This window comes from Cebus imitator, unplaced genomic scaffold (genome assembly GCF_001604975.1).
Source record: "Cebus imitator isolate Cc_AM_T3 unplaced genomic scaffold, Cebus_imitator-1.0 Scaffold23, whole genome shotgun sequence".
In the NCBI taxonomy this organism is placed as follows: domain Eukaryota; kingdom Metazoa; phylum Chordata; class Mammalia; order Primates; family Cebidae; genus Cebus; species Cebus imitator.
In genome coordinates, this window is record NW_016107338.1 from 11367917 (window position 1) to 11394502 (window position 26586).

Here is a 26586-nt window from a genome sequence, read left to right on the forward strand (position 1 = left end):
GCTTCATCAATTGTCCACTTGTTTCCCACTGGACGTCAGTAGTGTCTTCTCAGCATGGGTCTATGAAAGGAAATTGAGTAGTCAAGGCTGCCTCTGTATTTCATCTTGGCCACCAGCTCCAAAATAGAAATGGCTTAGGATAACACAATCTTTACAATGCCACACCATTCCCTAATTATTTATACTCACTGAAAATGGAAGCATATATACATTCCCACTTTTATTTAAAGACTTTAAATGGTAAAGCACTTTCGGGATTTTAAATCCAAAGATGGATGGCGCACTGAGAGACAGTTATAGTTCAACACTACTGGAATGGCTTCTTGGTGAAAACTGGCCTCTTTCAGGGAAAATGTTATCAAATATGGGAAACAGAAGGATCATAGATTACACATCACACAAACAATTAAAAATACAGTGGCTTTATTTCCATTGTTTATAGTCCCCAGCATCCCATCTGATAAGAACCTTCAATTCTAGAAACAAAAATATTTCAAGAAAGTATGTTACACAATAGTACATATAAGTAATAGTTTGGCAGAATTTTATCAACTCTAGTAGTTCTTACCCCCAAAAAACAAATTTTAAAATTCAAAAATAACAGCTTTATTTAACATATGTTACATCTTAACATTTAAAATACCATGCTCTAGTTAAATATTTCAACAACACTGTATACAAATAAAATATTACACAAAATATATTTAAGAAAATGTTTTGGTCTTTGATCTGAACAATAAATAAAAACACAGGCACTTCTACATAGACAGGCAAGCAATTACTACTCAGAATAATAATCTTGTATAAGCAACATGTGAAAATATGGCAATAATAAATTCTGGAGTTTTAAAATGACAAACCACCTATGCAAAAGTCTGCAACTTCAATCTTTTCACTCAAGTTCAAAAGTTACATATGCTTTCCTGGTCCAAATTGAAAATTCACAAACACGGTATGGTTGTTCTGGACAATTCAATCTTCAGTTGGCCATTAAGGAATCATACTCATTATTTTCAAATACTAAAATTAGGTTATGATATGACTCAGCAAACCAAATACAAGAAAAATTAAACCCTCTTTCTCCTTATTATGACCATAAGATCACAACAAGATAAATTAGATGAGTGCCAGACAATGATTCTCATTTTGCAAAATTAATTAACACAAGAAAATACTGTTGGGGCAGCAGGAAATTTCCACAATTGAAGAAGTGAATTCCACAATTGAAAATTAAAGTGTCAGTTTTCTAGACAATTTAAAATTTATCCAAATCCCATAAAAATAAACATAATTCCATTTCATGAAAACCACCGGATCACGTTAACAAAGTCTTTGTAGGCAATAGATTGATAAACACCTGAATTACAGATAAATCAGTCATTATTATGGGAAGTAGGAATAATATAGAAGAGGGTAAAACAAAAATAACTTAAAATGGTAAAATTCCAGAAACATGATTTCAGATAAGAGGGGACAAGGTTTTTAAAAATGACCACTAGCCAGTAAGATCAGAACCAATCATTCTGCCATATCACCCGTAAAAAAATTACCATCTTTCGCTTTCCCTCTTCACTGAAGTACCAAATTGAAGGGGTTAGAGGCCACTCATAAAGGCAATTTTCATGGTTTAATATAGAAATTGCTCTAATGTGAGAACATAACATGGGAACTATTCAAAATACGCCTTTCTATGCAAAATTGAGTTTGTATATATTTTAGCATTTTAAATGAGCACTCTGCAACTGAGACCAAATATCAATCATCTCTTGAGGTTTTCTACTATGTACTAACATCAGATCTACGTAGGAACAGATGTTATTCTTGTTTTTCTCCTCAATATCAAATGTCCTAAAGCCTTTGTGTTTCTCTGGAACGAGGCCGAGTTTCTGAAGGCACATTCCAGTATAAACGTCATCAATGGGGTAGAGATGGACCTGGTCAGTGATATGGTACAGCCTCCGTGCCAGGCGGCCAGAGTAGAGGAACCCCCCTCCCCCTGCATAGGGCGGGTAGAGGCCGGAGTAAACAACTTCTGGGATGTAGTACTTCAGCTTCTTATCCCGATGAGGTCCAGCATTGTGGATCACATCACCTATAAACAGATCTTTGGCTTTGCTCTTGGATAAGCTATTCAAGTAATTCAGGATGTGATGGGTGTTCACAAAAACATCGTCATCGCCCTTGAAAACAAACTCAGTGTCTGGGCAGGAAGTACTTACCCACCTGAGAAACAGCACTTCCTTCAGAGACAAGTTGAAGAAAGTGTCTCTGTAGTTCCACATAAGAATGTCTTGGTGCTTCTCACTCTCAAATTTCAGCATATCTGAAAGGTCGGGGTGGTTGTCCTCTGGGGGTGTCTGGCCCAGCAGGAAGACTCGTACCACCGTTTGGTTCCCTGCTTTGCTTTCTTGGCCCCAGGATTCCCGAATGGCTTGCCTTCTGGCAAAGTGTGGAATGAGGGACTTAATCGCCAGCAACAAGAAGGGTTTCTTTGCACACTTTTCCGGCTGATCTATAAGCAGTGAATAATTGCGGCATCTCAAATACAGCAGAAAGTCTTTAAATCTGTCCGGCAAGTTGTTAAAACCCGTAACCACAGATGTGACCCTCAGGTCAGGTTCGCAGTAGTTCAGATGGCTTACATTGGAGAGCCTGCCCGCCTCCCCAGTCTGGTTGGCCAGCATGCTCAGGATGGGGTTGTACTGCCGGTTCAGTTTCTCTTGCTCTCGGTTCCAGTATGCTTCGGGAGGGGTAGATATCTTCCAGAACTTCTCTTTGGGTATTATTACTTCTCCTTTTCCATTTTTGTCTTGGCTACTGCTTTTGGAGACTTCCACAATCAAATAAATGAAGACATTTACCATCATCAGGATACCCAACAACTTTACTCTTCGACGTCCAACACTCATTTCTCATATCTGGAATAAAGGGGTGAAGTACTGTATCAATTAATTATCAATTTGCATTTGCACATACAATTTATTTTACTCATCTCCCCAGGAATAGTGGTTTACAGCAAAGACTCTAGACATGCACTGCCTAAGTTCAAATCATGGCCCTTCCTTTCTAGCTTTCTGACCATGGGCAAGTACAATAGTCCATGTCTCAGTTTCTCCATATATAAAATGGGAATCATGCCCACTTCAAAGGATGGTTGTGAGGGGTATATGATGTTACATGGCAAGCTTTTAAAATAGTGCCTGGCTCACAGCAAGCACTATGTAAACAATTGTTTTAGACATGCAGAGGCTAGAAATACCTATTACTAAATAACCTCAGGAGAGTTCAACTTCCTTGCTTACAAAGGCACATACATTGCTTGGTAAACCGATTTGTCTAAGTCATAACAAATACATTTTACGCAGTGTTTAGTACACACACATACACACACACACACACACACACACACACTCCTATATTTACATGTGTGTGATGCACTGTATGCAGTTCCATGTCATTCACTCTAAATTTCTCTTCTGTAGAAACAGGGACTTGTTATGTTGCCCAGGCTGGGCTCGAACTCCCGATCTCAGGTAATAACTCTCCCGCCTCCCACTCCCAAAGTGCTGGGATTGGAGGCCTGAGCCATCATGTCTGACCCTATTTCATTTTTTGTTTGTTTTTTAACGCTAGTCCCAACCCTGAATTATTTTCCGACCCGCCATTTCACAGATGAGGAAACCAAAGCAGAGAGATTAAGACACTTGCCCAGGGTCGCAGGGCTAGGAAGCAGGAGACACGAACCACATGGCATCTCAGAGAGAGAAAATGAAAGCGGACTCAGGACAGCTTTATCCCAATTGCCAAAAACTGGCAACAGCCTAAGTATCATCAACAGAACTGCTGTCATCTGCAGACAATGGTACACCCTCAGCAATAAAAAGGAAAACTATTGTGACAAGCAACAACATTTCATTGTGAATGAAAGCCAGACCCAGCTTTCCATTTATATTAACTTCAAGAACAGGCAAAACTAACTCTCTAGGTTCTAGAAATCTAAAGTGATGGAAGTGGTGGGTTTAGAGAAGGATAGGAGGAAACTTCCTGGGGTACAGAAATGTACTATGTAGGATTTGATCCTCATGAAGCTTTCATGGATGTGTATTTGTCAAAGCCTAAACTGTACTGAACAATGAGAACGCATGGACACAGGGAGGGGAGCATCACACACTGGGGTCTGTTGAGTGGGAATACGGGAGGGACAGCAGGGGCGGGCAGGGAGGGTAGGGAAGGATAACATGGGGAGAAATGACATATATTGGTGATGGGGGATGGAGGCAGCAAACCACCTTGCCACGTATGTACCTATGCAACAATCCTGCATGATCTGCACATGTACCCCACAACCTAAAGTACAATTTAAAAAACACCCTAAACTGTATACTTAAGATCTCTTATTATTTGTAGCAAAAAGAAAAAGGGAAATACAAATGACATTTTAGTGAAATATCAAAGGATTTCAGGCTATGGGCAATGGAAGCATAAAGAATGAGTAATGAGACGGTTTGCTGAGGATAATTCCAAGGTTCTAACACTATTGACATGGATGACCTATACAAGAACAAACATTTAAACCAACTTGACATTAAAAGACAGCCCAAAAAAGTGGAATGGCAATGTTCTATAAAGAGCTGAGGATTTTCTTATCAGGTTAATTCAACTGGGAATTTACCCTTAGGTACTATACTCATTCCCATTTTATACCTGAGAAGGTACAACATTTAAAGAAATGAAGGCACACTGGAATACCAGCCAAGGCAAACAGATTTCAAGACTATTCCATGCCAAAAGGTAGCCACACTTCTCCAACCTCTAAAAACAAGTTTCGTGACTATTTTAATCTAGTATTTGCTTTTTAAAAGAGGATTTTAAAGTTCACTTTCTACCAAACAGTACTAAGGTAAAATAATACTTGTCATGCTGCGAATACTGTAAAACTATTACATGTTGAACAGCTCAGATGAGATCAATAGGAATTCACAAGCTACACATGTGTGTCTCTGAAGATGTCTAGTAGATCTTAATCTGGTTGCTTGTATTTACTACTGCTGAAACCGCTTTTGCAAACCTTATGTACAGTAAGAAATCTAGCATAGCTGACTCCATCTTGCTTCTACCACCACAGGCTGGCTGTCTCCACTCATTCCTGGGCATAGGCCAAGCTAACCACGGGAGGAATTTAGTTTACAGTTTAACTTGGAAGCCAAGATGACAACAGTCCCTCCATAGAACAGATCCCTTCCTTGTTCAGGGGGCTAAGGCTAGTGAAAGGTCACAAGATTAGGATTATGAGAGGGACCTGAATTCTGCTAAAATGTAAGCACAATTTTTATAATTCCTTACTCCTCAGCAGTCACATGGCCAGAGGCCACAAGATCTTCAACTTCCCCAAGTACTCCTGTAATTACAGAACACCACTATTACAGAACCTAAGATTGGTCTTTTGAGATGTTTTTCAGACATGCCCCATCCAAACTCATGACTCCCCTTGACCCACCACCCCCACAGACTCAGCACACAGCTTTGATTGCATCTGTGGCCAATCAGCAGCACCCATTCCCTGGTCCCCTACCCATGAAATTACTCTTGAAAAACTTAACCTTGTATCTTTGGAGATTTGAGTGATAACTCCAGTTCTCACACATGGTCAGTCTCAAGTCAATTAAATGCTTTCTTTACCATAATACCATGGTCTCAGTGAATTGTTCTGGTTTGTTTTTTGAGACAGGGTCTCAGTCACCCAGGCTGGAGTGGGTGGCTCACTGCAGCCTTGACCTCCCAGGCTCAAGCGATCCTCCCACCTAAGCCTCCCTAGTAGCTAGGACTACACACCTGGCTAATTTTTGCATTTTTTGTAGAGACGAGGTTTTGCCATGTTTCCCAGGCTGGTCTCAAACTCCTGGGTTCAAGCTATCTGGACTAGAGGCACATACCACCATGCCCACTTGATTTTTTTTTTTTTTTTTTAAGTAGAGACAGGGTTTCACCATGTTGGCCAGGCTGGCCTCGATCTCTTGACCTTGTGATCTGCCCGCCTCAGCCTCCCAAAGTGCTAGGATTACAGGTGTGAGCCACCATGCCAGCCTCAAAAAGAGCTTTTGAGCAAACCTTGTGAGCTCACTAAAGGTCTGGGCCCGAGACATCTTTTGCAACCTAAACCTCTTTGCTATGGGCCTAACTTGCAAGAGCAAGAGAACTCAAGTGGACACTTGAGTGCAAGATAAGTAATAGTCAACTTTTTATTTTTTGAGACAGAGTCTCGCCTAGCCTGGAGTCTAACACTGTGATCTTGGCTCACTGCAACCTCCATCTCCCAGGTTCAAGCAATTCTCCTGCCTCAGCCTCCCAAGTAGCTGGGATTACAGGTGCGTGTCACCATGCCTGGCTAATTTTTTGTATCTTTACTAGAGATGGGGTTTCACTATGTTGGCCAAGCTAGTCTCAAACTCCTGACCTTGTGATCCACCCACCTCAGCCTCCAAAGTGCTGGGATTACAGGCGAGAGCCACTGCAGTGGGCCAATAATAGTCCACTTTTAGACAATAAATCACAGACATATTTAAGTGCTTTTTTTAACTTCCAGATTTGAGACAGTAAGAGACAAATACTTCTCAAACATAAAAGGTTCTCTCTAACTTTGGACAATTCTCCTAATGCTAAATAAAGTAAGCCCTTGACCCAGTACTGCTATCACTAAGTCTCAGGCCCTTCCTAGGCTGGACGACAGGCAACAGAAAGTGTGTGATGATGGTGACAAACTACAATGAGGAAAAAGATTTACAAAGGAGCCGGGTGCAGTGACTCATGCTTGTAAACCCAGCACTTTGGTAGGCCAGGGCAGGCAGATCACTTGAGGCCAGGAGTTTGAGACCAGGCTGGCCAACAAAACAAAACCTTGCCTCTACTAAAAATACAAAAAATTAGCTGGGCATGGTGGTACACCTGTAGTCCCAGCTACTCGGGAGGCTGAAGTTGCAGTGAGAGATCATGCCACTGCACTCCAGCCTGGGCAACAGAGGGAGACTGCTCAGGAAAAAACAGCACATACCCAGCGAAAATAACTCAATAAAGGAATTTAAACATGAACAGACCTTTACCAAACTTTCTAGAGTAAAAGAGGACAGTTTAAGCAAGAAAAAAGGGAAGCACAGTACTTTACATAGGGGGTGGTGAACTTCCAGAGCTAATTCTCCTAGGAAAGATACAAGACATCTAGGTTATGGGGGAGGCCACAAATAACTGGAATCTAGCCACAGCCACTTGAAGCCTCTGTCACGGAAAGCACCAATCCTTCTTTTGAGGATGCTCTGAGAATAAGCTTGCTGACCCTGGCAAGATTTCCAACTTCACCTGATACAATTCAGGGTTTTATTTCCTCAATCAAGGTCACACCAAGGTACAGTTCTCATATCACCTTGGCCCAAGACACAGGGCCTAGTGGCCTTCCCAGGAACAGCACCCTCACCTTACATTTTAGTGCTAAAGGCCTCCGACCTGCAGAGCATTTTCCTGCTCATTTCTCATTTGCAGCTGACAGGATGCCACTTTACTAGGAGAAAATGGAAGCTCAGAGGCGACTGATGATTTGCCTGAATATTACGGAAGAGTTGAGTGACAAGGCTCAGACAAGACTGCCTTCTGGCTCCCAATCCAGGGCTCTCTGGATCTCTTCTTTATTCTACGAGGTTCAACCACATTCTAGTTACCTGGTCCAGGTCAACAGTGAAGTCCCACAGGCTGACTATGGCATCGGGTCATGGTACCTTGATAGTTACCAAGAAGCTCCAAAGAAAGGGAAAAGGGGGCACCTACGAGCTCCCAGCCCCCCTCAGGAAACAGACCAGCCTTTCTTGTAAAAAAAAAAACTTCAGATTCCCAAAGACTCAATTGGAGGCAACTCTTCCCATTACTTGCTAGAGGATATTTCTTTCAAGCCACTCTGAAGGGGAAGGGTGGAAAAAACAAGATTCTCAATTGCACATTTCCATCAAGGTTAAATGTCATCGTGCGCTTGTGGCCTGGGCACAGTGTCTCGCATGAGAACTCAGCTTCTAGTAGACTCTTAGAACAAAGCCAAGTTCATGGAAGGGAGGATAAAGCAGTGACCCCCATAAAAATATCTGTGGGAAAAAGCTCTCTAAATCTCTGACTAAATATTCCCATCACAGACAGAAAACCTAATTCCAATGTCCTTTTTTCAGCAGGAAGTTACATTGCGTAAGAAGAATCTGAGTGAGAAAACTCACCCCAAAGCTGGGGAAAGATGTTATAAACTCTCGCTGTGAAACACAGACTTTTTGTTGTAACAGAAATAAGAGTAAACCCCATATATAAACAAAAAGCGACCTTAGCTTTTTACCTTGTCCCCAACAGGGACAGAACAGTTTTGAAACTTCTAAAACACTTCATTTGGTATTCTTTAAAGAAATTAAAATATATATATATTTCAAGATGGGGTTTCACCATGATGGCCAGACTGGTCTTGAAATCCTGATCTCAGGTGATCCACCCACCTCGGCCTCCTAAAGTGCTAGGATTACAGGCGTGAGCCACTGCACCAGGCCAAGAAATTAAAATATTTAGAAAGACAGTATAAGTGAGAAAACCTTAGCTGAAAAATGGATTACAAAGCCGTACAGACGTGATGCTGAAACTATGTGACAATCTAGATAAAACACCACACAGAAACAAAGCGGGTTAACTCAGGGTGGTGAAATGAGAAGCCGTTTTCACATCCTTTAATGCTGCCCAACCGTCTGCCCTGGAAGCAGCCTCTTCCACACGCTGGGGAGCGGGACCCAGCACACAGCCCCGTGCGGGGCTCCCAGTTCCACAGCCCACCCCAGACCTGTGCCTCAGCTGCAGTCCCAGATACTGCCTCACTGTATTCGACCCCTGCAGTGCTGCACACAGGCTCTGTCACAACACCCATCCCTACTACCTGCATATCTTCCCTTGTGCCTGTGCTGCCTCCTAAGGGCTCCTACATGTGACAGTAAAACATGAATGCACCTGCCTTAACAAATATGTACCAGGTACCAGCAATTCTGTGAGGCAGATACTCTTATTCCCATGGCTTATTTCACTGAGGCATGGGATAAGGGGTGGTGACTGAACCTCTCCATCGTCACACAGCTGCTAAATGGTAGAGCCAGGACTCAAACCCAGGCAATGATAGCTCCAGCATGCAACTTTTCAACCATTATGCAATCATGCAAGCAAACGTTGCTGCCAGAGTTAGGACTGCAGGAACTGAAGGGATTTGGTCTTATTTTTCATGGTTAATCTTCTTAAAGCGGCAATTTTTTTTAAAAGCTCTATATTTATACATTTTAACCCACAAAACTACTGAGTCAAGAATCAGATATGGGAGGCAGTGTGCTATCCTAAGTAAGGTTAGCGACTCTACAGGCTAGGCTCTGGGCAAATGCGCCCCCATTCATCTCTCTCAGAAGCTATGGGCTGGGTGCCATGGCTCACACCTGTAATCCCAACATTTTAGGAAGCCAAGGTGAGAGAACTGTTTGAGCCCAGGAGTTCAAGACCAAACTTGGCAACATAGCAAGACCCCATGTCTAAATAACAACAACAAAAAAAAAAACAGCTGGGCATAGTGGCAGGCACCTGAGGTCCCAGCTACTCAGGAGGCTGAGGTGGGAGGACTATTGAGCCCAGAAGATCCAGTCTGCAGTGAGCCAAGATTGCACCACTGTACTCCAGGCTGAGTGACACAGTGAGACTCTATCTCTTAAAAAGAAAAAAAAATTCAGAAGCTATGATCCCTTCTCCCCCAGGCCTCCCTCCCACCCATCCGAGATGACCTTCAATTGGTTTAACTCTGGCCAAGGCAAAAGTCTTCAATACCTTCTAGCCCACGCAGGCTATTTTCCCTAGGACTCAAACACGGAAACAATTCCAGTGTTTCATCCATGGACACTAGACTGGGAATCGCGGAGCCCGATGACCCTAAAAAGGTTCCCTTCAATTCTGAGAGGCCTACAAGCACTACAAGCACAGAAAACATATGAATGTGGCCACCAACAGCCACAAGGACTCTCTCCCAGAACTCAGGCAGGGTGTGACCCGCTTCCCGCCCACCCACCCCACAACAGGCTCAGGCGAGTTAGAGATGCCCGACAGTAACTAGCCAGGGACAGAATGAGCAATACGTCCCAGCCAGACTCAAGACCTGTGCCAACACTGCCCTGCACTTTCCCCAGCTACCAAGATGAAAGGTGAAAGAACAGCAAGACCTCCTTTCAACCATGAAATAAAATGACCACTCACCCCCACCCAATCAGGCTGAGAGAAAGGGGCTGGAAATCCAAGCTTCCGACTGGACCCCAGGAGCCTCTGGGCTAGCAGCCTCCATGTCTAGGGGGCATCCTGGTTTCTGCACACTTTTCCTGCTCAAACAGGACACATGAATCCTCGGGGAGTAAGAGCCCAAGCCCCCTGCCACACTGCGAGGCCAAAGGAGCATGTTCAGTCTGCCCTTTGCCTACCCTTGCCCTACAGGAGTCTGGCAAGAGTGGTTTACCTAAGTCCTCACCACCCTGGCTGTCCCATCTGTTGCCTGGTCCTTGCCAGCCCTTTTCAGGTTCTGCTCAGATAAACAGAGACAGAGACAGTTTGCAGCTAAGTGGCTCTAGGAGAGAGAACAGCTCCCAGCACTGCTGGCAGATGGTGGGGTGATAAGGGTATGAGTGGAGCAGCTCAGTGGGACCAGAAGAGCTGGGCCACACCTACAGCTTGTTCCTTGATTGGGGAAAGAGGCCTCGCCTGGGTTCTCACCAGGGCCAGGATAAGGGAGCCCCAGGACTCCCCACACTCCCTCACCGAGAGGCTGGCACGAAGCTAAGATGATCCATCTGCCTCTGCTCTCCAGTCTGTCACAGAACAACCATCAGCTAGATTTAAGGAATTTGGTTCCCAGCCATTACTTTTAGACTTCATGTTCAAAATTAAAAGGAAAAAGTATTTAAAATGAATCTATACTCACCTACACAGTCCCACAGGTGGCAGATCAAAGCACCTGGCAGGACATATTCAGGTCCCCACTGATTACAAACCCCCAAAAGCCCACTGTGGCCCATTTTTTCAAATGATATTCAACATTTCAAATAAAAATAGCCACTAGATGTATTCTCCAAATAAATACACACAGAACTTTTGGGGGAAAAAAGGGAGAGGGGAATTAACCCTCCCAGAGGCCATCCTGCCCTGCCTTTAGTAAAACTGAAAAGGGTTTTAGGTCCTCAGTGGAAAGACTATGTAAAAATAAGGGTAGCAGATGTTTGAGGATGGAGATGTCCAAGATCCATTTTCAGACTGGAAAACCAGTTTGGCATCTGGAGTGAGAGGACCAGGGTTAAATTGTGGTTATGCTACCTACTGGCTGTGTGACCTTAGACAAGTTACCTGCCTTCTCTAAGCCTCCCTCTCCTCCTTTGGGAAATGGGATGATATAACCTCCAACAGCTCTTCAGGGGTCTGCTTTCTCCACCAAACCCTAAATGAAGCACTTTTCTCTAGTTCTGTCCTTCCCTACCTCTTTAGCAGGTCTTCTCTGTACAAACTCATCCATCCAATGCCATGAGCATCACCTCCAAAAGGAGGATTCACAGGTCAACCCATTTAACTCCAGACAGTGGCTTCCACATGGCTTGTGGAGTCCTTCCTGGGGCCCCTGTGTGCAATTGATCAAGTTCACAGGCACATGGGGAAAACCCCACATTACCTTGAGTTACTTCCTGCTCTGTACATTCAGCCAGGAGCCAGGTCCTGTGTTCCTACTCCCCCTTCATCTCTCCTCTATTCCATCAGAGCCTGCAATAGCCTCCAGCCTCATTTCCCATTATGCTCAAATATGTCCTATTTCCCAAGTCTTTTGTCCCATGGACATCCCTTCCCTGCTCATGCTGTTCCCCTAGTACTGTCAGACCACCACCAATATGCTACTGCTCCCTCAGAGCCTAACTCTAGTTACGTGTCTGTTGTCTTCTAGAACTCCTTTCTTCTCCATTCCCAGAGCTTAAACTCAGGGCCTCCTCACTTCTTCCTCTCTTCTAAGAGAGGTCCTGCCCAAGGGTATGCCCCAGCCTAAACACCAGCCTCACTGCTCAGCAGTCAGGCTTTCTGTTCCTGGTCAGGATGCCTCTGCCTGGGCACCCTCCACGATCAAGGTCTTCACACCGCACCACCACTACACTCCAGCACTGGTACCTGAGAGTCACCCAGCATTTGCTAAAAGAACAGATACTTTGGTCATCTAGACAAGTTTACAGCGAATGTTCAGGAGAAACCAGACACCCTTTCTCCTAAGAGATGACAATGGAAAAAAATCACATGTGTGCTGATGAATTACAAACTTATTTATAGAAACCTGTCTCACTTATTAAGAACTAAAGGATAACAGAAAAATTTAAATAACTTTCTAGACTTAGGGGAGATAAGAATTTCAGCAGTGCTGACTCCATGTTAGATGTGAGAGGGTGGGGGCAAGATGTGAAGAGGTAAACTGGGGTGAGAAGTACAGCCACCCCCTCATTTCCCACAGTCAGCCCCAGACCACCAAAGGCAGCAGACATATGGGTGTGCAGCAGTGCAGGTGTGTGGGATTCAGCGGTGCTTCCAGGTGAGGGTGCCATCCTTCCTCTGCAGCAGACCCAAATTATCCTTCCTGGACCCTATCCCAAAATGGGGTATCTCTACCTCCTTCCTGGAGAGGGATGGACCTCCAGCAATTGTTACGATAAGGGCGTGACAGTCATGATAAGCATGTCTAGCAGAAAATCCCTAGTACAGATTTACAGCCTGGGGCCATCTACTTACCTAAGGTGAGACAATCATGTTTTGTTCATTGTCTCCACTCTGTCTTTTGTTGACAGGGTCTCTGCTCTGTCACCCAGGCTAGACTACAGTAGCACAATCACAGCTAACTGAATCCTCAACTTCCTAGGCCCAAGTGATCCTTCCACTTCAGCCTCTTGAGTAGCTGGGATTCTCCACCACAACCAACTAATTTTTAAAAAATTTTTTGTAGAGATGAGGTCTCTTCATGTTGCCCCAGCTGAAGTCATTTTAGAAAAGAAATGCTGCAATGCAAGTAGTCCCTTCCTAGGATCTTAATGTGTTTGGAAGCCCTTGTAAAAGCTTGTAGGTAGCTAGGCAGATGCTTCCACTCCAACCTCTAGGACCTTTGTATAAGCAACTGTACTCTGGCAGGTTCTCAGTGAGCCCTCAGAGACATCTCTAAACTCTGATTCATCCTTCTGCTTAGGTGAGCTGTTTTTCAGTCTGGGTCCAACCAGCAGGTAGAAACCAGATGTTAATCTAAGCAAGAGAAGTTTAATACAAAAAAAATATGATACCTGAGTAATTATCAAGATGGAATAATAATCTAAAGGATGCCCTGGAACAGACCAAAAATAACTCCCAAAAGTAGGGCAGGGGGTTTTTGAGTTTGTGATTTTTTCCCTTGTCATCTTTTAGGAGAAAGGGTGTATATATTTAATTAATCTGGTTTCTCCTGAACATTCACTGTAAACTTGTCTAGATGACCAAAGTATCTGTTCTTTTAGCAAATGCTGGGTGACTCTCAGGTACCAGTGCTGGAGTGTAGTGGTGGTGCGGTGTGAAGATCTTGATTGTGGAGAGTGCCCAGAAGAAAGTATATTTGGCAGAAAATTTCCTGGGTACCTAGGCCAGAGATCATCCAGTTGCCAAGAAGGAGGGGCAACCTTCTAGGGTGCAGGGAAGCAAGGCTGGATGTAGACAGTCAAACAGGCAGAAGGAGGGCACACACAGGGAGTCAAGTGCTGCTGGACCTGGGAGTAAAGAGGCCCCCCTCTGTAGAAGTTTAGCACGTCAATGTATACCCTGGGCAAGAGCAGCTTAGGGTTGTGCTCAGGACAAAGATCAGGTGGCTAGCTCACTAGATGGCCGGTACCGGGGGAGTTGGGGTGCACAAATGGGGGCTGAGAGGCTGAAGTGAGCAATGATCTGGGCTGCATGAGGTCTATCTACCTAGTCTTAGGCTCCTGGTCCCACCACTGATGCCAGAGATTAGGCAAAAGGGCAGCAAATGCTGGAGAAAGGTGTGCCCTGCAGGAATAGAGGAGTACAGGGAAAACATGAACATACATGAAATCAGGAAGGAAAATCCCTTTTTCCTACAAGGTCCCCTTCAGAGACCTCTACTTACAAAGGGCAAAAGAAAAAACTATTTAAAGAGCCCAGATCCATTTTCAGAGATCAGGCAATTGAGGGTGAATTTGGAGCGGAAAGGCAATACTTAAAAACTGGCACAAGTTATAGATCTCTACATCATCAACCCAGAGTCATCTCTAACTACAAAGATTTTTATTTAAGTCTGGAGTTTGGGGAAAAGGGAGTATAAAACATGGGTCCTGTACACTAAATTGGCAGAGGCAATAAATACATGACAGCCCGTTAGTCAACATCAGGGGACAAGGCAGGACCCGAGCAGGGGTTATAAAAGGGCAAATTTCAGAAATGTAGGGAGAAGCAGGGCAGGCAAGAGATGGGGTCGGAGCACAGAGTGTCTGCAGGCAGAGATCGACACAGCCATTTTAGGGGCAGGCCGGTTCAGGGACGGTGTGGTGAGGTCTGCTAGGAAGAGGATACGTGAAGCTGCAGCTAAGTGAACAAATGCTGCTGCCGGATGGACTGGAGGAAATGTGTTTTCCTTCACATCCCCTCAACTTAAAACGGAAAACTGACCACAACACGCAGGAACAAGAAATAAGAGAATAAGGAAGAACTCCAAGTTGGATGTCCATGATTACAAATTTAGTCGGCTTTGTTGTCCCAAAGACTTAATTTCTATAAAGCAGATTCAGTTCACAGGAGGAAAAAAGAGCATGATCCGAGTGGTTGGTCTGCTATCATCAGATTTCTAACACACCTCTGACAAAATATAGGTATATGTGGTCTGCCTTATCAAATCTGGGGGGGTGGGACTGGGGGACAGGGTCCTACTCTGTTGCCCAGGCTAAAGTGCAGTGGCACAATCACAGCTTTCAGCAGCCTCAACCTCCTGGGCTCAATCAATCCCCCCGTCTTCAGCCTCCTGAGTAGCTGGAGCCACAGGCACACCACCAAAACTAATTTTGGTATTTTTTGTGGAGACAGGGTTTTGTCATGTCGCCCAGGCTGGTCTCGAACTCTTGGGCTCTAACAATCCACCTGCCAAAGTGCTGGGATTACAGGCATGAGCCACCGTGCCTGGCCACTGTCCTCCTTTAATCTTTACCAAAAAAACAACACCTCCCTATTTTAATTGACGTCCTCTTTTCATATGCTTCCTTCTGGTCCTCCTAATCCCCCATGCCCTTTGCCCATTTTTAATGTTGGGATGTTCTCCTCTCATTTAATATTCACAACAAGCTAAAAAATGTGAGGCAATTAGTTTGAGGTCACAGAGCTAATCCTGGTGGAGCCAGCATTTGGACTTTGGCCCCAACCCTGGGCCTAAGCGCTTATATTTTCTACCACACAACACTGTTGCTTGAAGAGGACTGCGAATCTCCAGATAAAGTTGTACTTTTAAAAATAATTAAGGTACCAAAATTACTGCATTTGTGGATACCCACCCAGGAAGATGTGAAGAATTCCAAGGAAAGCCAGGGGAAATCGAATTTTTTTTTTCAAATTGATATTAGAAAGTAACAATGCAGACAGAATGGCCCATTGGGAACGACTCAATGGTTTCACGTATCCAGGGGTCCCAGCCTGGTAACACTTCTGCACCATAGGCAGAATCCCCAACAGATGTGTTTTGTGATGAGTAGTTTTGATTAGTTATTCATAGGAAAGGATGAGAGACTGCCGGGGCTTAAACACCTCTGTCAGAACTGGCTACAGGTGGAGAAAATCTGCCTCTTTCCCTCCTGTATCGCAGCCTGAAGTGAAGGGAGACCAGCACACATTCACAGCCTGCCACAGGTTGAGACAGTAGCACCGGGCCGGCCCAGACCCCAGCTCTCCTGGCTCTGAGAGAAGAGCCTGTGACAGGAAAGGGATCAAAGAACCAGCGTTGGCCACCAACTGAACCATCTCACTCGTGGTGTGTGTGTTTTAGGGGGGGGTGTGGGTAAAGGGTCTGCCTGAGTTCTCTTTTGCCCCGTCTGGTCTTGAACTCCTGGGCTCAAGTGATTCTCTCACCTCAGCCACTAGCTTGTAGCTGGGTCTACAAGTGTGCCGCCACGCCTGGCTTACCTCATTCTTTTACTTGTTTTTTCAACAACATGCACATGAATTCATACACAGATTGTGACCCAATTTCATTACCAGAAAGAAGCTCCAAGAATTTCTTTCCCAGAGCCTTATAGACCATCCACTCTAATACCCCTTTTAAAGCAAAGGAGAACAAGGCACAGGGAGAAAGAGCCTAGCCCAAGGCCACCCTGAGGGAGAACGCTAGGATTACTACCAGGAGTCCCAGGGGACTGGAGAGTCCAGCAGTGAGAATTATCATTAGTAACAAAGTCTTTTTCTTAGAGTCTATAGCTTCCATTCTGGGCTATCAACAGAAAAAAATAAAAGAGCCAATAGCCCCAAATTAGCCAGGTGTGGAGGCTCTTGCCTATAATCCCAGCTACTAGGGAGGCCGAGGCACGAACCCAGGAGGCAGAGACTGCAGTGGGCAGAGATTGCGCCACTGCACTCCAGCCTGGGCAACAGAGCAAAACAACAACAAAAAAAGGAGCCAATGGCCCTGGCACCACCACTTCCTCCCACCCCACTACCCCCACGGGGTTGGGCTGCTTTAATGACTTCCCTCTTGCTGTTAATACCACTTCACCGACATTTATCTGACTTAGCACATGGTGTGATAACAGGTCTGACACACTGAGGACTCCTGGGCAGAATGGGCCATACTCACGTCTGTATCTCTAGCACCTGCCACTCAACACGCAATCTATTTGAGAACAACAAAGGGAGGGACAGTAAAGAATCAGGGCGTAACTAAAGGAAATGTTGTATTCTTTGACCATTTTGACCAAACATTGTAAACACTGCTCTAGCAAACCATTCTTGGATAATTTCATACATGCCCCCCTCCCCATCGTTCCCCTTGGTCCCTGGCCTCTCCTCTCCATAAGTATCCTAAGTATCTACCAATTCCCAAGTTTTCTCCTCTACACCTCACTCCTCAAGACACAATTACCTGGTGTCATCTCAAGGCAGTACATCACCTAAAAACATGGCTCAGGAAAACAGTCACATACAATTAAATAAATCTATAAACAAACATAGGCCTCAGGGATGGGGGAGGGGAGAAAAAAAGGCAATTAAAAAGTAATAGAAATGCACAGGCATAAATTACGTTTACTGGACTAGAAACAGAATCCCATTATATGAACTAAGTTATCAAAGTGACCTTGTACAAGTACTTCCGGAAATAAGTAGGCCATCAGCCCTGCCTTGGCAGTCTTGGTGAACAGAGATGGGGAAGGGAGGGAGGGAGGGAGGGAGGGGAGATCTGTAATCCGTTCTGTGGGTTCCTCATGTCTACAGACACCTATACAGAAAAGGAGAGTATCTTCACATAAGTATGGAAAAGTGATTACTATCATTTTACATAGTAAAATGCATAAGAATTCAAATGATGACCAATTTACAAAATTTAAAGGTGACCCCTCTCAAACTCATAAGATTGACTTTCAAAGTACACCACTCCCCCCCACTTAGTTCCATAGGTGTGGTAACTGGCCACACACAGGAGCGGAAATTTTAGATTTTAAAACAAGCACTTTAAGGTTAAGCACTTGGGCAATCAAATTCAATCCGCTATTTTCCCTGGCATAAAGAATATATGGCAGGGGTCCCCAAACCCTGGGCCACGGATCCCCTAGCGGTCCACAGTCTGTTAGGAACCAGGCCGCCCAGCTGGTGGTGAGCAGTGGGCAGGCCTGCAAGCATTACCCCCCACCCAGCTGTGCTTCCGGTCAGATCAGCACGACATTAGATTCTCATAGCATTAGATTCTCACAGGAGGGCGAACCCTATTGTGAACTGCACGTGCAAGGATCTAGGTTGCATGTTTCTTATGACAATCTGATGCCTGATGATCTAAGGTGGAACAGTTACCCTGAAACCATCTCGAATGTCCCCCCTACCCTGGGGTCAGTGGAAAACTGTCTTTCACAAAACTGGTCTCCAGTGCTAAAAAGATTGGGGACCACTGATCTACCTTACTTCCAACAGGTACTCTACAAGCTCTTTCAAAACAACCACTGCCTTTCCAATTCTATTAAATTACACTTAGCAATTCTCGTTCCCCAAGAACTATAAGTATAACCAACACGGTAAAACTCTGTCTCTATTCCCAGCTATTTGCAAGGCTGAGCCAGGAGAATGGCTTGAACCAAGGAGGTGGAGGCTGCAGTGTACCCAGGTGGCACCACTGCACTCTAGACAGAGCTAGACCCAGTCTCAAAAAAAAAAAAAGAAAAGAAAGAAAGAGAGAGAGAGAGAAAGGGCCCAGAAAAAGATAACTCCATAAATTAATATCAATCCTTCTTAAACTCTTCCAAAAAATTGAACCAGAGGCAATCAAACTCATTTTATAAGGCCAGTGTTATCTTCAAAACAAAACCAGACAAGGATACTGTAAGAAAAGAAAATTCTAGGCCAATATCCCTAATGAACATAGATACAAACATTCTTGACAAAATGCTAAGAAACTGAGTTTACAAGACATTAAAATGATTATACATTGTAACCAAGTGGAATTTATCCTTGGGATAGAAGGAAGGTTTAACATATAAAAAACAGTAAATGTGATATATCAAATCACAAAAAGACAAAAAAGAAGATAATCTCAATTGATGCAGAGAGTGTTTGACAAGTCAGCATCCTTTCAAGAAGAAAATTCTCAACAGTTACATATACAAGGAATGTACCTTACTATAATAAGACCATATATAATAAGCTTACAGCTAACTTCATGCAAAATGGTAAAAAGCTGAAAAGAAAGCTTTTCTTCTAAGATCAGAAAGAAAACAAGAAAGCTAACTCTCACCCCTTCTATCCAATATAGAAATGAACGTCCTACCAAGAGCAATCAAGCAAGAGGAAAAGAAAAAAAGGAATTCAAATCAGAAAGGAAAATGGTAAGTTGTCTTTGTTTGCAGTTGGCATCATATTTTACATAGAAAGCCCTAAAGACTTATCCAAAAACCTTTAGAACTAAAAAACACATTCAGTAAAGTTGCAGGATACAAAGTCAACATTAAAACTTGATTGCATTTATATACACTAACAACAAAGTATCCAAAAAAGAAATTAAGAAATAAATTCCATATACAATAGCATCAAAAAGAAAAAAATACTTAGGAATACAATTAGCCAATAAGGTGAAAAATCTGGACATTGAAAACTAATCGTTGATTAAGGAAATTGAGGAAGACACAAAAGAATGCAAAGATATTTTGTGTTCATTAATTGGAAGAATATTGTTAAAATGTTTATATAACCCATTTATTTTTGGTTCCATATGAATTTTAGGACTTCTTTTTCCTATTTACATGAAAAATGCCATTTATATTTTGAAAGGAATTGCATTAAATATGTAAATTTTTAAGACTCTCTTGTAGTTAGGGCTTGGATGCAATTAGTTTTGTCAGTGAGGTAGACATCTAGGCTCAGAAAGCAAAGGGATGGTTTCTAGCTTTATCCATGTCCCTGCAAAGGACATGCAGTCATCCTTTTTATGGCTGCATAGTTACCCATGGTGTATATGTGTCATTTTCTTTATCCAGTCTATCACTGGTGGGCATTTGGGTTGGTTCCAGGTTTTTGCTATTGTGAGCAGTGTCACAACAAACATGTGTGCATGTGTCTTTATAATAGAACGATTTATAAACCTTTGGGTATATATCCAGTAATGGAACTGCTGGGTCAAATGGTATTTCTATTTCTAGATCCATGAGGAATCACCAGTCTTCCACAATGGTTGAACTAATTTACACTCCCACCAACAGTATAAAAGTGTTCTTATTTCTCTACATCCTCTCTAGTAACTGTTGTCTCCTGATTTTTTAATGATTGCCATTCTAACTGGTATGAGATGGTATCTCAATGTGGTTTTGATTTGCATTTCTTTAATGACCAATGATGATGAGCTTTTTTCATAAGTTTGTTGGCCATATAAATGTCTTATTTTGAAAAGTGTCTGTTGATATCCCTTGCCCACTTTTTGATGAGTTTATTATTTTATTATTTTTCTTGTAAATTTAAGTTCTTTGTAAATTATGGATATTAACTCTTTGTCAGATGAGTAGATTGCAAAAATGTTTTCCCATTCTGTTGATGCCAATTAACTCTAATGATAGTTTCTTTTGCTGTGCAGAAAGCTGGAAACCATCATTCTCAGCAAACTGACACAAGGACAGAAAACCAAACACTGCATGTTCTTACTCATAAGTGAGTGTTGAACAATGAGAAAACATGGACACAGGAAGGGAAACATCACACACCAGGGCCTGTCAGCAGATGGGGGCTAGGGTAGAGATAGCAGGAGTGGGAGGAAAGGGGAGGGGATAGCATTGGGAGAAATAGCTAATGTAGATGACAGGGTGACGGATGAAGCAAACCACCATGGCACGTGTATATGTATGTAACAAACCTGCACATTCTGCACATATGCCTCAGAATTTAAAATATAACAATAAAAAGCAAAAGGAAGCAAAAGCTAAATTTTCATGACAATATTGATGGGCAAATCTATTCCAACAGGTGTGCTTGTATCAGCTGAGCTTCATGTTCCACCCTTTAGCCCCACAATTGGTATGCTGAAAGCATCTGCAGTGATAAAAAGCTGTTTCCTACCCTCTGGATTAGTAGCTCTAGTGGTGTGGCCTCACCAGTCCTGCAGCAACCTCCTAGTTTCTGCTCCTTCAGTTTTTNAAAAAAAAAAAAAAAAAAAAAGAAAAGAACTGCAGAGTTTGAGAGCATCTCCAACATTTCCCTGCAAGATAAACGTTTACATTTGTCTTCCTTCCAAAATAAAAATATAACCTCAAAATCAGGAAAGCACTGTTTGAACATGCTGCAACTTGAGATTACATATAGCATATTAAAAATAACCTTCTTTTGTAACTTCAATAAACATTTACAATTATACCAATGACATTCATTGTATTTTAAGTAATTTAATAAATTGCTTTGGGAAGTCTCAATTTCTTGGTTGTTAGGATGAAGGTTTCCAGTGACACATTTTCTTAAAAGAGAATATGCCCTTGGTTACAGTGAAGGGGACACCGGAAAAGTGAGGTGTCCTCAGGCTACGGGATTCCTTGCTTATCCATCTGGAGTCTTGCAGCTTGGAGAGAGCTGCCTGACCCGCTCTTCCAAAAACAAGCACAAAGATTACAGAAAGTTCTGCAGAACAGGCATGTGTAGAGTTTTTTAAATAATATTGTACTAGGCCAGGCACAGTGGCTCACACCTATAATTCCACCGCTCTGGGAGGTAGAGGAGGTGGATTGCTCAAGGCCAGCCTCAGCAACATAGAGAGATCCTGTCTCTACAAGAAGAAAAAAATATACAAAAATAATGTTGTATTAAAGTGCATGGTCTGGGCCAGGTGCTGTGGCTCATGCCTGGAATCCCAGTACTTTGGGAGGCCAAGAGCTCAAGACCAGCCTGACCAACATGGCGAAACCCTGTCTCTACCTAAAAAAATACAAAAATTAGCTGGGCACAGTGGTGTGTGCCTGCAGTCAGTCCCACCTACGTGGGTGGCTGAGGCAGGAGAATCGCTTGAACCCGGGAGGTGAAGGTTGCGGTGAGCCGAGATCCCACCTTTGCACTCCAGCCTAGGCATCAAGAGTAAAACTCTGTCTAAAAAGTCTGACACTTTGGGGAAGGGAAAAAAGAAATAGAGAAATGAAATAAAGATATCTAGGACATTCCTTATAATAAGACAACCACTGCACACCTAGTCCCCACCAATTAGCTCAGGGAGGGCTCGTCCATATGCCATGAGCTCAGTTGGATACACAGTCAAGTGGCGACTGAGGTGTCTTCATTTCACAGAAGTAAACTGGCTCATAGGATCAGAGAGTTGTCTGAGGTTCCCAGAGAAAGTAGAGGGAAAGAACTGAGAACCCAGATGGGCCACCCCAAGCCCAGGGCTGCACGGAGGGAGATGGGCATCCCCATCCTCACTGAGCACTCTCAAAGACCTGATCTCCTTAATCCAGGCAGGCCACTCCTAAAACCCCCCTCCGGAAGCCTCTAGACACCAGCACCCCTTAATAACAACCATTGTCCTTCCCACCCACACCTCTGCTCAGCCTGGCTTCTCTTGGCTTAAAATGTCCCTTATCTTGCCTCTCTCCATCCTTACCGCCATCCTTGAAGGTCCAGGTTCAAATTCTGTCTCCTCCCCAAGAGGACAGCCCCGATTCCTCCAGTGCATCAATGTCATCCTCTCCTCCTGGCACTCAGGATCCCCCAAAAGGAGTATCAAGCCCTCATCACCTGGAATCCACTCTCTCAGACGGTGCTTCCCAGGAGAAATGGTTCCAGGTGAGCCAGGAGGCTGGAACTAAGCAGCTTGTCCCAAGTGGCAAATGACAGCCAATGGCTGGCAGGCCCCGCCCATAGCACCCAGCCACCAGGTGCCAGCACCCCTCCTCTCACACTGAGCATTCAGTTAAATTGGCCTCCCTCTGGGATGCTGCCTCTTCTCCAGGGTCAGAGATCATCCTCCTCCCAGAGGCCAACACTTCTAGTGACATGTGACCCTAGGTGGCAACTTCAGAGCAAGATGGCAAACAAGCAAAGGGGCTCCCTGCTCCAACTCAGATTCCTGTCCCGCCTCTTCTCCCTTTCTCAAAGGCTGGTTAAATCCCAACTCTGTACCAATTACTGACAAGTGTTTCAGGACTGTTGTTTTCAAGTTGTTTCTTTTTAAATATCAAAATAAATCATATACATTTTTAAATACATATCCTCAGTAACACTTTGGCCTTTTATCCAAATGTTCTCTAAAATAGGCATCTTTCAGGCCTTCAACCAAGATTTGTGTTTCCATATTTAAAGAAGAGGTGAATAGTAACATAGCTTTCTCCCAACACCCGCCAAGAAAAGTTTTTCTCGCCAAAGTAAAGAAGAACATGTTTGCTCAACATATGGGCACCCTACTGAACTGCTCAGAAACTGGCCCTCTTTTACCAAGCAATTTAAGTCACCTCAGTTTTAAGCGAGTCTCTGCATGTTCCCTTGAAGGAGACACCAGGGACCACATCAATCCCAGGTTCTCCGGCTTCCAATCTCCCCTGGTCTGCTTCTCACTCTCCCTGAGAGCTTCCAACCGTCTCCCCCAGCCTCCACTATCTCTTAAGTTGACGGCTGCCATCCTTATGGTCTAGTGTGACCTTCCTCTCCTTCTCTGCATGGTGCCCATGGGCCCCTAGTCATGAGTGGGATAGAGATGAAAATAGAGAATCATTGTCCTGAAGCCGATGGTAACTACCGGAAGCTTCGTATACCATTCTATGGGCATTTGTTTGAAAATTTCCATTATAAAGAGTTAAAAAAAAAAAGATCCATCAGAACTTTGAGGAATAAGATTTTAAAAAAAGGATGCATTCAGTTAAAAATAGGAGTATTCATGAGAGATATTTTAAGTTCATTTGAAGAAAATAATTCCTTATGTGGTAAAGGAAGAGAAGAAAAATATAATGGCTACATCTCAAGAATAAAATTACATAAGTTCCTTATAAACAAGCTTCAAATACAACCATAAAATAATAAAGGTTAAAAATACGTCCCACTAGTTCCAAATGTTAACTGTTTAGAAAGGATGGCATTTGTAACACTTTGACCCTTTCAATAGACAGACATATTTGAATCTGAAAATATCATCAGGCTTCCCAGTGAACAATCTAGAGCCAGACCTGAAGCGTTAAAAACACACATGTGCACACAAAACTCCTCACAATTGTGTTATTCCCTGACTAAGACTCAAAAAAGAAGTACTTTGGGGAACCAGCTAGATGTTAAGTGCTTTTCAAAGAAAGTAAAGGATTGAAAATTTTTTTCCGAAGCACAAATGAGCTGAAGCAAGTTTATGGTCCATAGAATACCTTCCTAGAGTGTTAACACTTTTTCATGAGGTCAATGGATTCCAATAACAAACATGGGAAGTTGGCTGTGCAAGTTTCATGCTATTTTGCAGGAGGTGGGAAACAGGCTAAGTGGGTTGCCATAGTTACAATGACATTTGATGTCAGCTCTGGGACGAAAACCTACTTCAAGTTCTCCACATCAGCCAGTCCCCGACCCCTCACATCCAGGATCTCCACTCCCTCCTCCACCTTCAGGCTCTCCCTCTCCAATGACTCCAGCCACATGCTCCTTGTCATGCCCTTTTGTCCTGCCTTGACTCTCCTCCCAATCCTCCTCATCTAGAATCTTCACAGTCCTTGCACCTTCCTGACTTTCTAGAGCACTCAATACTGCTGGTCACCATGTCTACCCCACCCCAAGCTCAGGAACCCCCGGAGTTCTCTTGCATCTTGGCAGCCTTTGCTCCTTGGCCCCATTTCCCCAAAATGGACTCTGCCACAGTTCTGGCCCCAAGTCTATTGCTGGGTCTTCCCTTACCCCATATTCTTGTCCCCTAGACCCTCCTAGACATCAACGTAGACTCCCATATCCCATATGCTAAAAAATGCTCCAATGTACCTGTGTCATAGCCCTCCTCCTAACCTCCCTTAATTGGTTTCCAAATTCCTTTACACCCACCATGAGTCTTTTTCTCTCTCACCTCTTCCAAACAAAACACACACACATTTCAATCTTGTACCATCCCTGCCCCGGTTTGGGCCCTCAGCCAGGGCCTCTACTAAGGCTCTACTAAGTCTCTCCCCTCTACTGAGACTGATTTTAATAAAATGGCCTAACTCAACAAATTCAAATGCCTACTTAAACCAAGCAGTGTTTAAAACAGGCAAATAATCAAGTCAGAGTTGATTGCTGTAAAGCTGATAAACACTTAGATGAAATATGAAGCACACCACAGGGGATAAGGAAAGGCTGCTTTATGCAGGGAGATCAGTGAAAGCCTTTCTTCTCAGGGAGGAGGTGAGGGGTAGTTCCAGGCAGAGGGAACAGTCACCACAAAGACCAGAGGCAGGAAAGCTGGGGGGCAGTGTCACTGGAGTGAAATGAGGGGGGAGAAGGGAGGTAGGAAAGGAGGGCAGATCGCCAATCCTAGTAGGTGGGTGAACACTCTGGCTTTCCTCTGGAGAAGACAGGAAGCTACTGGAGGATTCTGAGTAGAGAAATAAGCTAAAGTCATTTCAGCCTTTTTTTTTTTTTTGAGACAGAGTCTCACTCTGTCTCCCAGGCTGGAGTGCAATGGAGCAATCTTGGCTCACTGCAACCTCTGCCTTCTGCGTAGCTGGGATTACAGGTGTGCGCCACCATGCACAGCTAGTTTTTGTATTTTTAGTAGAGACGGGTTTTCTCCATGTTGGGCAGGCTGATCTTGAACTCCTGACCTCAGGTGATCCACTCACACAGGTGACTGGCCTCCCACAGTGCTGGAATTACAGGCGTGAGCCACTGCACCGGGCTGTCATTTCAGTTTTTAAAGGATCCCTCCAGCTTCTTTCTGAGAGAGACTGGTAGGGGGCAAATGGGAAGCAGAGAGTAAAGGGACTGCAATGACCTGCCCAGCGTCAGGCTCGCCTCATTCACACTCAGGCCCATCTTCCTCAATGGGCCTGTCCATAACTTGTCAGCATACCCTCTCTCTCTCTCCTGATCACAACTTTCACTGGCTCCCCATTACCTCCATAACCATTAAGTGCCACACCTCTACACAATCCCCGAGGTTGTACCATGGCCTATCACACTTTTTTGATCCATTGAGTTTGGAGTGCACCAAGCATGGATCACCTGCTGCTTCCCCAAAAGATCTCTATGAGCCTTTCTGTTGTGTCCTGTTTTCTTAGCCTACAATCCCTTGAGCACTTCTACCTTCCTTTCTCTGCCCCTGAAATGTTACTCATTCATCCTTCAAGACCAAACCCAAAGGCCACTTCCTTAAGAAACCTTTCTTGGCTGCCTCCAACACGCGATTTGCTTACACCTCTACCAAGGCAATCTCACCAGTTCCCGGCTGTCTCCACCACACTGCCCACAGATGGGAGGAACCATACCTAACCCATCTATGAACATGCACAGGCCAAGCACAGTGCTAGGCATACACCAAGTGCTCAATGCGTGTTCGGTTGGTGAACAAATTGCCCACTTCACTAAACATCTTGAGGTCTTAATGGAAAAGTATTCCAAGACAGGTTTTCCATCTTGGCTACCGTAATGTGGAGACCGAAGCCCCTCTGATGGAGCCTCTGGGGACTGTGTGCTCGGCGCTGACAAAGGTACAGCCCCAAGTAGGCCCACAGTGTGGTCAGATTTGAATGCAGGCCTTCAAAGACTCTTGTTCCTAAGGTTATTCTAGAAGCGTACAAATGAAGAATCGAGCACTTAAAAGGACCCACATCAAGTTAACTGTAGTTAACAGTGGTGAGATGATAG

The 26586-nt window shown here is 44.0% G+C and overlaps 1 protein-coding gene across 2 annotated transcripts in view; it reads right to left on the reverse strand.

The window, feature by feature from the left end:
• Positions 1-406: 406 nt before the first annotated feature.
• The window catches only part of B3GNT2 (UDP-GlcNAc:betaGal beta-1,3-N-acetylglucosaminyltransferase 2), a 32723-nt gene continuing 6543 nt past the window's right edge, over positions 407-26586 (reverse strand). Inside the window, exons 2-3 of one of the 2 annotated variants that reach the window (XM_037736197.1) lie at positions 14029-14106; positions 407-2918 (exon numbers count right to left, since the gene is read on the reverse strand). In XM_037736197.1, coding sequence (XP_037592125.1) covers positions 1716-2909 — 1194 coding nt within the window. In that variant the 5' untranslated portion in view covers positions 2910-2918; positions 14029-14106 and the 3' untranslated portion in view covers positions 407-1715. The remainder of the gene's footprint in view (positions 2919-14028; positions 14107-26586) is intronic. The other variant, XM_017522185.2, reaches the window with a different exon arrangement.